General features: G+C 40.1%; 1 protein-coding gene across 1 annotated transcript; it reads left to right on the top strand.

Moving 5' to 3' along the window:
• The first annotated feature begins 4,074 nt into the window (after positions 1-4,074).
• bloc1s5 (biogenesis of lysosomal organelles complex-1, subunit 5, muted) lies at positions 4,075-9,601 on the top strand. Its single transcript, XM_049564710.1, has 5 exons — positions 4,075-4,396; positions 6,287-6,369; positions 6,862-6,982; positions 8,400-8,458; positions 8,645-9,601. Exons 1-5 carry the CDS (start codon positions 4,378-4,380, stop codon positions 8,816-8,818), a joined length of 456 nt encoding a protein of 151 aa, XP_049420667.1. The 5' UTR covers positions 4,075-4,377; the 3' UTR covers positions 8,819-9,601.
• The last annotated feature ends 3,676 nt before the right edge of the window (positions 9,602-13,277 follow it).

The following is a 13,277-nucleotide window of genomic DNA, read 5'->3' on the forward strand; positions in this document are numbered from 1 at the left end:
TTACTGACTACCTTTGATTCTATTTTTTGCTCTCACCCCCTCCACCTCTTCTCCATGGTGGACAGCTCTGAAGCATCCTGCCTCCAGCAGGCGGAGGGACAAGAACGTGGTGGCATCGGGACAAACGACCTGCTTGCAGCCCAGGGACTGAGAGAGAGTTAATGAAATAAGAAACTGGATATGGAGAGAGGGAGAGAAGGTAGAAGCAGGTAGGTGGGTTGCTGGGCAGCAGGTCCTCTCCTACCACCCCTCCACCCCCACCTCCCCTCAGGCCCAGAGGCCTTGGCATCCAGTGAGTAACACCCCCCTCCTTCCCTTCCCTTTCCCCCTTTCCCATCACCACCCCCCACCTGTTCAGAGCCACGGTGCAGTGAGTGGCGTTCAGCGTGTTGTGAACACAAAGCAGCGGCCCTGCGGCCCTCCGCCTGGACCTCGGTGTCAAGACCCAGCCAAGCTGAGAGAGAGAGAGGCAGAGAAAACATGAGAGAGAGAGGGAATGGAGAGCAGAAAAATGCAGACTAATTATACCCAGTGGGTAATGCAAGCACCGTCGTTACCGGGGCGGTGCGGTCGGGCCGGGGAGGAGAGAGATGCAGAGGCAAGAGCGTCACCGGGGCGAGCTCGCAGGGCCAGTGGGCATGTTTGGTAAACCACAATCACAGACCTCCCACTGCACTGCTGAAGCACCGTTTGTGGAAGTGCTGCAGGAGATCATCTGGATACTGGCGAGCATGTACACACGGGGGGTGAAACACTGCTGCTTTGGTCCTACATACTGTGCACAGATCATATGTGGAAGTGTAATGAAAAGATGATGAGGGAGAAAATACACATATCCAGTTATAGTGTTGTGTACATGCTGCTCAGGTACATAACTCAAAATAAAAATCTTCAGTGGAGTCTTGGGTTTTAGCTGGTGGATAATTCAATGAGACTCTGTAACAGCAAATAAAATAATACTAAATGTTTATTCAAGACATTGATATAATTTATTTGGGTCGAGAGGGAAAATCTGAAATTCCAGCAATTATCAGTTCATGATTAATTTATGTCTTAATTTCAGCTTCATTCATATTTTCCAACCAAACCAACAAAATCTCATTTGCAGAGCTTAAAAAAGTCTGAACTTAATGACAGCATTTATATGACTGTTTGTTTAAACTACATGACAACATATTAAATAGTTCAATTACTTGGAAACAGAATATTATAAATATTATCATGCTCTAAAATAAAATAAGGAACTACTGCTGCTGAACTGCAATTAACTGAACTACATTCAGTATAATTATGTGAGGCTTTTAAGAGAATTAAAATGATCTTATCTCTTCTAATGTAGACACATACTGAATTAAGCAGTGGCATAATTACCATGAACAAGTTTAAATTCTCTTGTATAACTCTGAACACTCTTTGTTTTTTAGTGACCATTTTGGAGAGTGTCCCAGAAAGGCTTTGTGTTCTGCACAGGGGTGTCAACTAAAAAAGCAGAATTCACTTAATAGACCTGTGGGACAGAAATACAGAGAAACACATGATCTGTTCTCATGCAACAAGCTCTCGCATGCAAACTGCAGCCGAACATCAGAACGCTTGCAGATAATGATGCAGAAGGACACATAATTCCTCGTTATGTTGATGTTGGCTTTGCCCTCCAAATTCTTTAATGCTGCGGAAATCTCAACTTTGGATAAGTTTTAGAGGAGAGGACGTTTGAACTTCTTTTTACTTCCTCTTCGAAAGTCTGACTGCAAAATGCATTATATCTAACCCCAGGTTAAGTGTGCAAAATCTAATTTAAACTGCAATTTCAAAAATTAAAAATGATATATAATAGATGAAGTTCACATTTTGTAGGGAAGTTCAGGAATAAAATTTTAGAACTTGTTTTTCTGTCTCCTAATCTAAACCATTATGCTAATAATAAAACATCAATTTATTATATATACACACATATATTCTTTTTTAAATTATATTGTAATATATTATAATTACTATCTTATTATTTTAATGTATTTCCTTTCATCATTTATTATTGTAAACCTTTAATTTGAGATTTTTATGTTACTCTGCTATTCTATTCCATCTAACTATGGTAATGACTGCTGCGTTTAATAGCCGGCCTCTCTACCATTCTCAGGGTTGATCTAAATGTTTTTAATTTCACCCTGCAGAATCATGAATAAACAAAACAACAGGATGCACAGTCCCATCACAGAGGCCTTCGCTGGATCTGACATGTTCTGTGGTCAGAGATCCTCTTGTGCTTCTTCAGACAAACATGAGGCTGCAGCAGCGAAGGGCTTGTTTTTATCCCTCGGCTGTTGATCAATCATTTAATCTCCTTAATAGGCCCAAATCAAAACTAATGGTGCATGTAATAAGTGTTTAACTAAGCAATGTGGACAGTGGGGGACTTAAGTGGTGCCTTAATGATTTTCTCTTAACTGAGCATGACAGTCCTAATGAATTTAGGGCTCGCAAACAAACTTTTGACAACTAATATGCAACGTTTGCCCCAAACAATGCCCCACCTCACTCTGACTGAATAACTGCATGTTCTTTGCTCTTGCCACAAGTGCTGTGTTTATTAATACATTTATGCCAATATATTTGCATTTCATAAAGTGTAATAAAAGCATTTGCTAATCCAAGATAATTCAGTCACCGGGGCTTTGCCAGCCCTGGATTTGATTTTCAAAAGTGAGACATTTGGTGCCATCTTGTGGGGAGTGTTACATTTTCAAGAAAACATACTATATATGGACTTTGATCTAATATCTTAGTTCATTTTATTATAGTGGCATTTTGATAAATGCAAACGTTGTATACCTAAGACACTAATTATCAGGTATCCATCTTAACGTAGATCCAGAGAGGTCAGCAAAAAGAGAATTCAGCCTTCTCTATGCTAATACAATGACTTTAGTATACTTGTTAAATTTTTTAGACGTAAGGTTATAACACGCCTTGGTATATCACTACATACAATAATTCCTTTATTATTCCTTAAGGAACAAAGAGGTGTAATGGATTCCTAGTATTCTACCCCTATTATCATAGCATTATATTACTGTTTCCTGTGTGCACTGTAAGCTACATATGATAAGCTTAGTAAATACTCAATATCAAATACTAAATACATGACACTGTGTAACTGTGGACACTCTAGTTACTTACTAGTTACTTATCATAGGTTTATAAAAAACAAATGCCTTTATAGTGCTTAATAAATCGTCAACTAATGCTTTACTTATGAGTTATAACACATTAATAATATCTACTTTGGGGTTGCCAGGTTGTGAACCATTCTGTGGCTGGTGTTTATACTTTCTACTTATTAATAATGCAGTTTTAAGTGGTGGGGGTTTCACCATTTCTAATAAGCAAATCTAAAATTATAGATGTCATGAGTTGTTAAACATAATGGAATTTGGTTGAGATACTCTGCAGGTATAGCGGCCAATTACAGAGTCTAACTAATAAACAAACTAACTAAAACATAACTAAAGCAAGTGTCCTTCTGGAGGGAGATAAACACCAGCTACAGGGATTTTGCACAACCTGGCAACCCCACAGTTATCCCTACACTGTATTTACCTAATACAAAGTGGTAGACCCACTATGATATAAATGGACCAGTTGTGGAAAGAGTGCAAACTGACTTTGCAATTATATTTGGTTTTAAGTTAAAGAGACATATTCCTATATTATTCGAGGAATTATTGCCTTCTGAATATGTAAGTAATGTGTAGGGATGAGTTTAAAAGGTAGATTTGGATGTGGTTTTGTTCCACCACAGAGCAACACTGACATCTGCTGTCCGCAGTGATGCAGAACCTCGGGCCACTACACCTCTTTCTCTCACACACAAGCCTGCAGACATTTAAACCAACGATATTAAAAGGCACATCATTGTGACTTACCTTGAATAAAGACTGTAGACTAAAATATTTTAGGTGGACTTGTTAAACCGCTCAAACCGCGTGAGGCTTCTTGCTAAGCTAAATATGACACCCCTCTCTCAGCCATTTGGTTCAGTCCACGGCCTCGTACCCGGAAGTAGTAGTCAATATTTACATCGCAGTCAGCTGACTTCCATCCACCTGACTGCAATTAGCACAAGACTATTGCAGGTTTTTCACATTGTAGCTGTCATGTATTGCTATATAATTAAAATATAGGCCACGTTAATGACTGACGGCTTAGCTCTGCAAAGTGGCGCTTCCGCTTTCACCGTTAGCCGCCAGCTAGCTTAGCATTTGGAACATCTAGTGTAGCAAGTGATTAGCACTTAGCTGGATGAGCTAGCTGCTCTACAGGAGACACAACTGTGATTTAACTACTAAAATTAACGCGTCAGCAGAGTTTGTAAGGATGGACAAGATTGCCAAAGGTAAATGAAATCCACAAGACAATAATAATTTTCATTGTCATCATGTTGGCATGCTTACCTTTTTAGCTCTGATCCCAGATTGCAGCTGATCTGATAAGATAACTTACAGATAGGCTACAACCCCAATTCCATAAAAGTTGGGACGCTGTGTAAAACGTAAATAAAAAACAGAATGCCATGATTTGCAAATCCTTCTTATCCAATCCAATACCGCACAAAGGACAAGATATGTAATGTTCAAACTAATGAACTATTGTTTTTTGTAAATATAACGTTGCACTTATTCTGAATTTGATGCCTGCAATACGCTCCAAAAAAAGTTGGGACATGGGCAACAAAACACTGGGAAAGCTGTGAAATTTTCCAAGAAAAAACAAAACACCTGTTTGGAACATTCCACTGGTAAAAAGGTTGGTTGGTAACAGAGTAAAGTATCAGGACTGGGTCTGAAAGGGACATCCTTGAAAGGCTTAGTAAGTAAGTAAGGATTATCACTGTGAAAAACTGAACAGAGCTTTTAACCCCATACTCCACCTCCAGACCCCTTAGGTCGACTGACCTAGGGCTTTTAACTGTTCCACGCACTTATTTTAAATTCAGGTTGACCGTGCTTTGCAGTCGCAGCCCCCAGACTCTGGAACAGCATTCCCCCCTCTGTCAGACTTGCCCCCTCCATCGACTCTTTTAAAATTAAGGCTAAAAATGTTCCTTTTTCCACTAAAGCTTTTGAGTCCTCCTGATGTTGCCTTTGTGTTTATTTGTGCTTTGATCTATGTTGGTTGCTGTTTTTGTTCTGTTTATTATTTTACTTCACTTGTATCTCTTTTATCCATTTTTAACTGTACGGCACTTTGGTCAACCTGGGTTGTTTTTCAGTGTGCTTTATAAATAAATTTGACTTGACTTGACCTTCGACCCCTCAGGTTGCACTGCATCAAATACCAAACATGATTGTACAAAGCATAGGCACAAGCATGGGCTCAGGAACACTTGGGAACTTTGTCGGTAAACACAGTTTGTCACGAGTCCACATTTCAGATTGTTTTTGGAAATTGTGGCTGTTGTGTCCTCCAGACTAAGGAGGAAAAGGACCATCTAAATTGTCACCAGCGCAAAGTTCAAAAGCCAGCACCTGTGATGGTATGGAGATGTGTTAGTGCCCATGGCATCATGGGTAACCTACACATTTGTGAAGGCTCTGTTAATGCTGAAAGGTACATACAGGTTTTGGAGCAACATATGCTGCCATCCAGACGACGTCTTTTTGAGGGACGTCCCCGCTCATTCCAGCAAGACAGTGAGACATATTCTGAGCGTGTTACTGTTACAACAACGTGGCTTCACAGTAAAAGAGTGCAGGTACTAGACTAACCTACATGCAGTCCAGACTTGTCTCCTACTGAAAATGTGTGGCGCATTATAAAATGCAATATACAAAAACAAGGACTCTGGACTGTTGAGCAGCTGAAGTTGTAGAGTGCTATTAAAAGAAAAGGTGATGTAACACAGTAGTAAACATGCCCCTGTCCCACAATTTTTGGAATGTGTTGCAGGCATCAAATTCAGAATAAGTGTATATCTCCAAAAAAACATCAAAGTTTATCAGTTTGAACATTAAATATCTCGTCTTGGGACTGTATTCAATTGAATATAGGTCAAAAACACTGTCCCAGCTTTTTTTTTTGGAATTGTGGTTGTAGATAAGAGGCTATTCAAATGATCATTTTGTGTCATTTGCAGTATCATAGATATTAGGATCGTCATGTGTTTTTATGCTTTTTATAGTCCATTAAGGTGTGCTTGTTATAAAACACGATAATGTAAAAATGTTGTATCCTGTGTGTTTGTCATGTTTAAACTGAATTTAATATGAGCTGTTTGTTGCTGCAGATGTGGGCGATATCCAGTCCCGACTGTTAGACCACAGACCAGTCGTTAATGCAGAGATCCGCTACTTTGTGAGAGAGTTTGAGGTACTTGTCATGAGCATTACAGATGTGTGTTCCTCTAAAAGGCTGCACCATTTAAAAAAAATCTAAAATTACTTACAGTTGTGATGATGACATAACAATCTGCATGTCACACCGAATCCTGTGGCATCACTTTCATGCCATCAACCAAAATCAGAATGTGTGCTATGAACAGAATTAGAATAGAATCTCATTACATAAGAGAATCTGATGTATTTAGTGCAAATATACTTGTTCAGAAATATCACCAAAGCAAGTAACAACTCTGATGGAGTGATCCATATACTGTAAAAAGAGTGTTTTCTCTTGTTCTTGTAAAGTCAGTGTCAGAAAATGTTTTCAAGTCATTTGTTTGTAATTTTTCTCACTTATTTTAATAGAAGCAACATGCTAAGACTCAGTGATAGAGTAAATGACTTAGGAAGTATTCTGTTTTCAGTGTACTGTGTAGTATGTGTTTGTGACAACACTGAGCTTTCCTCTGCTGCTGTTTAGGAAAAACGTGGACACAGGGAGAGCAGACTTCTGGAGAACCTCAACAAAGTGGTTCCGGAAACAAATGAACAGATGCTGCCCGCAGATTTAGGAAGCATGCTGTCTGATGTTGTTAAGCGGTGTAAGTCTCTTCTCTCTAATTCACACTGAAGGCTTTGGAAATTGTGCTAAGATTGTGTGACATCTCATCAGACACTACGATTTGTTGCTACATCTGTAGAAAAAGTTTTCATATTTTATTTTGTGTTGGTCAGTTTATAGTCAGTCTTTGCTGTTATCAAAACAATGTGCTGATTGTCTTGTCTAGTGCTAATGCAGAGGCATATTCAGCCACAATGTACGTATGTACACTTACAACAGAAGTCTCTCAGAACACACTATGAACCTCATGCAGCAACATTCTCTGAAATTCCTTTCATATTTTCTGTGAGAGGATGCACCAATCAGTGTTAACCATCCAAATTTGCCATAACCCAGGTGTGCTGAATGATTAATCCCATTTGATTATAAGAAACCATTTAGCAAAGATCATGCATCCTAAACAATGTATAGAAGCAGGTGTTGTACCGTGTGCCAAGACTCTGGCACACGCCCAAGAATCTGAGAGATGCCACCAAAAAAGGTGTAAGAGGAAGAAGAACTTCTGCAGTAGTGAAAACAACGTACTATAACTTAAAAAAGTAAACATGATTTTCCAAAGTGTCAGTACTGCCATTACAGGAAAACCTAAAACACAGCGATGGCAAAACTTTTGCGATGCTGTAAATGCTGTGTCAGTCGCAGTAGTTGAAGAAGTATTCAGATTCTTAACATAAGTAAAAGTACCAATACCACACTTTGAAAATACTCTGTTACTAATAAATGTCCTGCATTGTTACTTAAGTAAAAGTATGTAAAGTGCAATCAGGGAAATGTATTAACGTATTAAAAGTAAAAGTACTTGATGCAGAAAAGTTTAAATCAATTTAATAATATAATTAGGACAGCTACAAGGAGAAGCAGATAGCCCTCATGAAATGTTCTTGCATGAAAAATAAATTGAACAATTATCAAAATAGTTGCTCATTGTATGAAACATTTAATAATCTAAAGCTTATTGTTTGAAATTCATGCATTTTTTTTGTTCATGTTCCACAGTTTTAAGATGTGTTTCATTGCATTGGACAAAGAATATATGGACTGTGAAAATGAGATGTAGTAAGAGTGCTCTCGACAACTTGTAAAAATGTTCTCTCACCTAAGAGAAGAGCAAAAAGAGAAAAGATTGGTGAATTCTAGAAATTAATTGGAACTAACAGAAATAAGAACAAATCATGGATTCTAACAAAAACAAGAGAAAAATTTTCCTGCATGAGGCCCTGTATTATATGTAGTTGTAATGTATTTTGAATCCCAATGATGGTATGATGACACAAGAAACCTACTTCAATTAACAGCTGCAATCTTAATATATTTCTTTTTCTCATCTGTTTTGTGTTAGCGTAAATGGGAATGTTGAATTTGGATATTAAGAATATTTTTTTGCTCTTCTCCCACAGTGGAAGCTGCTAATCACATGGCAGAGAGAGTCCAGCAGAGGGAGCTAGAGGCACAGCAGGTAAAACCAAGTTAAAGCAAAAGGACTGATGGTGTGCAGGTGGACATTATCATAGCCTTGAAAAAACAGATCAGATTGCAGATTGTACAGGTTCTTCTGATGTTGTGTCCTCTCTGATGTGCTGTATGAATTTAAGAGGCAGTGACAGCTGAAGTTGTACAAAGTTGTCTCCTTGTGTCCCTCCAGAACACCCAGCTGCAGGGGAACATCGAGCGTTTGAAAGATGAGTGGGCAGAGTTTCTGAAGGAGCAGCAGAGATTAAAGGAGGAGGTGGATGAGGAGCACGCCAAAGCTGTAGGACAACTCAGCACCCAGTACAATGAAAAGAAGAAGGACTTGACCAAGTTCTCACCCCTCTAATCAGTGGACGTTTGCGAGGGTGTGAGTGAACAAACCTCTCTTATTACGCGCTTGTATTTGTTACGGACATGGACATCTGTTCTGCAAAACAAACTCTTGGCTTTGATCGATGAAGTTGGCGCTTGGTGTGAAACGTAGAGGTTCTGTGTCTGCACAAGATTCAACATTTTCCAAATCGTAAATATGAAAGTGTGATTAACAGTGTGGCATTTCACAGGCCATCAGACTCGCAAGTTTTTCTCTTTAGCACATGGAATTTTCACAGCACCTAAAAGGTCTGGAATATGTCATTTTTAAACAAGCAATCATTCGATTGTTCCTTGGCTGTGAAGTTTTCAACATTTTAAGATTTTTAATGGATGCCTGCCTGAAGGGTGCTGATGATAAATTTGCGTCAGCCCCGAGTTGAAAGGAACCTGGTGTTTGGCACCAAGGCGAGATATTCTAAGCACTGAAAGCAAGATCATTAAATGTTAGAAAAGCCCTTCTGAGCAGGTGTGTTTAAAGCACAGGTCAAGTGTTGTAGAAACGAACTTAAACAAAACTGCTTCCAGAACAAATCATCCCTCAGCAGCTCGCCCGTGTTTGGAACATTTGACCTCTGACATTAACTTCAAGTAAACCAACTGTCTATGAAGTAACTTGCATTATGAAAAGCCTTTGCTGAAACCAGTTTGAATGATCAGCAGCAGCTGTTTTTTGTTTGCTTTGCCACCTCAAATCTGATTAGAATGAGTCATAAATCCAATATTTTTCTTGCTGTTTAAACAGAGAAAAATCTGATTTTGGTCTTCTGGTTTTAATTTCTTTCTGGTCATGTAATCAGGAAAAAGGAGTGCTTTAAAATGCACAGTATGATTAACTAAAACTCCAAGAGTTCATTTCTGGTTTGCCTTTTCACTCTGTTAATTGAACGGAACACAGAGGTAGATGCTACAGTGGATATAATCTCCTTTTAAAGATATCAGAGAAAAAAGTTAAGCACGCATTAGCAGGTGCTGAGTTAGCCGCATGTCTCATGTCAAACAGCATCTAGGAAACAATAATTTTTAATGTGACACTGCATTACTCAGTGTTTTTACCGGTTTGTATCACCAGTCCATTTATTTTGGGAAGGAGGAGACTTCTGTGGATAATTCAGCTCCTGCTAAAAACCTCCTGAACACCTGAATCAGAAATAAAGGTGAGCAGGTGCTGTCTGAGACGTGCCCAACAGCATCTGAGAAACACTAATTTGTAACGTGAAACTGTTTTATTTAGTGTTTTTACCCGTTTTAATCACCTGAATCATTTGTTTTGGAGTAAACAAGCTAGAGCAACAAAAAATACTCCAGGCCAAGTTTCAGCTGCTTGCAGTCTGCAATCCTCACCACTAGACACTACTACATCCCCCCCAAATCGTACACAATGTTCCTTTAAGTATTTTGACAGTTACAGGTAAACACAATAATATATTAAAGTTGTAATATGGATTAGAAACAAAGGTAAATCATCTGTGGGGGTCTTGACCTTGAAGCAGAGAAGTAAAGTCAGTGTTAGACTTGCAGCACTTTTAATGAAGTGTTTTGTTTTTGCTCGAGACAATGGTGGGTCATTGGGCAGGTTAATGGATGGGTGAGCACACTGGGCACATTCCTGGCATGGCTGAGAACACAATTCATCTCGGGCAATGTAATAGAACAAGTATTTTGGAAACCCCCTTCACGTCCCAGCTGCACACTCCTTTAAATTGCCCCGACACCTCAGCTGTCTCATGAAGAAGCAGGTTTGGACTTCACCATCAGCTGAAGTAAAACAGAGTTTCTATAAGAGAAATGAGAATCAAAGAAAACAAGCCAGCAGTGCAGTCCCTCCACGGTGTGACACCACAGCTGAAGTAAACTCAGCTCTGTATCCCCTTTCACGGAAGCTGCAGCTTTTTTCCATTTGGCTAGCAGTGACCTGTCGCCCGTGCTCTCGTGCAAAACCAGCCTCCATTCGCTCTGCCTGTGTCTGTGTCTACATGTGTGTGTGTGAGAGTCAATGATGGCTGGCGTCAGAGATCAGAGAGGGCACAGACATGCCAGCAGATGTACGTCTGCATGTGTGTGTGTTGGTGCACATGCCGTCCCTCCGCCTTGGTGACTGCAGCTGTCCAGCTTGGAGACAGCCCATCATCAACTAACGAGGAGCGACAATACGGAAACGCGACCCACCTCTGCCAGCAAGGCACCTTTTCATCTGCCCTTGTTTATTTTTTTGGTGTCATTGGAAAGAAAGAAAAACAGACGGAGTACACGAAAGGTCATCCTTAAAATCATATGGGTGTTAGCTATTCATGAGCCATAAGCTCAAAGCAAGTTCTTGTTGGGCCTGATAAGTGTGAGATTTGTTAAAATGGGTTATGACACTGCTGTGTGACATCAGATTTAGAAAACAATTCAGCAGAATTTGTGGCCTCATTCGTAAGTAAGCCCAGGAACATGTAAAAGTGGTTCCTCCAAGATTTAACACTAGAAAATAGGTGCACATGTAGATCTAGACATTTCTCTGGTTGTTACCAGGCCTGCTCTTTGCTTGTTTAAATCCACAAAACCAGAAAATACCCACCTAACAACCAGGCTGAGGCAATGTGGGAAAATTCCCAGGTCAAAGTAACTCTCCACCATCTCCAGTTGCACTACAAGACCATCGCTGTCTATAATAACATGCGCTCGGCCAAGCTAAATCTACATTAGGCAATCTGGGATTTAGATCAACGCCTGTTTGTAAGCGAGGGTTTGCAACAACAACAGGTTTCGACATTCAGAGGAATTTTGTTTCTAAGTTAAAGTGCAGGCTGAAAAGTAAGTAATGCCAGAAATCTCAGCACCTGGTCAAGTAATTGTTGAGAGACTGGTACTGATCAGCAGCCCTATCAGTGCGCTGTTCAGTTGGAAACAGAAAAAGCACAACTGCAACATTAGAGAGATTTTTTTACATTCTTGGAGTGAATCTGGTTTATCTGGATGGATATCTGTCAAACTGTTAAGCATCCCCTGTATTCAGGCTGCTGGCATAGAAACTTTCCCTCTACATCAACCAGTAAGATGACTCCATGTGCAGAGAGGGGTTGGGCACCAGCTGAAATCTCCTGTTATCATCCTCCTCAGCCTGCTGCCTCAAGCCTCTGGACCCTCGTCGGTTTGTTTTTTGTCTCCAGTGTGCATCAGAGAGCAGCGTGCTCTTCCTGTTTTGAAGGGAGAGCAGTGCTCTCGGGCCATGGAGCTGCCGTTCTCTGTGCCAACACAAATGGTAAAGGAAACAGCAGCACCCAGCTGGAGCTCCACTGGGCAACAGACAGAGATAACAGGTTTGTTGGTTAATGCAATCTGATGCTCCGTCTGAAAAAGAGCTTTCCGCATCCACTGGAAAAGAATGAAATGTAACACAGGAATGAAATGTGCAGGCTCTGTATAATTAAGAAACCTAAAGAAAACCAGGATCTGATTTCATGCTGGTTTGAGAGCATTTAGAGAACTTTTGAAGCTTAGCTTGAATAACAGGACAGCAAGCTCAGTTTAATCAATCCACTGCTCAGCACTAAATTTGGGCGTATTTAAGTTATGCCAACACCTGCTTGTGACAGTGACCAAATCTTAATATCTAAATAAAACTATATTTGACACTGAAAACATGCATATGAATATTATAAGCTTATAAGAGCAGTGTGTAGAGTTAAGTTGCGTCTACTGGTGAGATTGCAACCAGCTGAAACTTCTCCCATGTTCATTGTTCAGGAGGTTTTTACCAGGAGCCAAATTATCCACAAAGGTCTCTTCCTCTCCAGAGCAAACTGAAAACAATTTGCTTTTGGCTTGCTCAACTTGAATCCCACTCACTGGCCTCAGTTATGGACAAACACGGGCAGAGTCCGGATTATATAGTTTTTGAATTTGTTTTGAACAATGAATACAGGCAGGGGTTACAGCAAAGGCAAATGAATTAAATTTTGGAATGGTGACGTGGCACACAATCCTGGCAACGTGCCAGTACAATGCATAAAAGACAAACTAAATTCAACAGGCAATAATCAGCCTCCTTATTCCCAAGGGCAAACAAAACTACTTACCTGCCTACTTACATAGGCAAGAATTCATCGGGTAAGTCAGTGTGTTTAGAGGATTAGATCAGATGGGACGACATGGCCCTCAGACACTTCCTCCTTATTCATGGCAGTATTCAGTGTGTCTCACGCATCCGGACAGTTTATATTGAGTGCACAATGAACGGGAGGATGACGTGAGACAGCTGCGGTCAGAGGAGACAGGGAATTCTTCACCCAAACGTACATCATGATTTAAACTGGTAAAAACACTGAATTCAGCAGTTTTATGTAACAGCACAGAGGGGCTGTTGCTGATGTTAAAAAGCAAAGGACCCTGTCTCGAATCGAATTGTTTGTCCATTCTGGGCTACAGTAGAAACATGGCAGTGCAAC

The sequence above is a fragment of the Epinephelus fuscoguttatus genome, linkage group LG21 (assembly GCF_011397635.1).
Source record: "Epinephelus fuscoguttatus linkage group LG21, E.fuscoguttatus.final_Chr_v1".
Taxonomy (NCBI): Eukaryota; Metazoa; Chordata; class Actinopteri; order Perciformes; family Serranidae; genus Epinephelus; species Epinephelus fuscoguttatus.

What these genes read in the sequence shown, in the direction of transcription:
- bloc1s5 (XM_049564710.1), top strand. An exon ending in GTCTGATGTTGTTAAGCGGT is followed by an intron (nt 6,983 to 8,399) that starts GTAAGTCTCTTC and finishes CTTCTCCCACAG; the next exon opens with TGGAAGCTGCTAATCACATG. An exon ending in GGGAGCTAGAGGCACAGCAG is followed by an intron (nt 8,459 to 8,644) that starts GTAAAACCAAGT and finishes GTGTCCCTCCAG; the next exon opens with AACACCCAGCTGCAGGGGAA.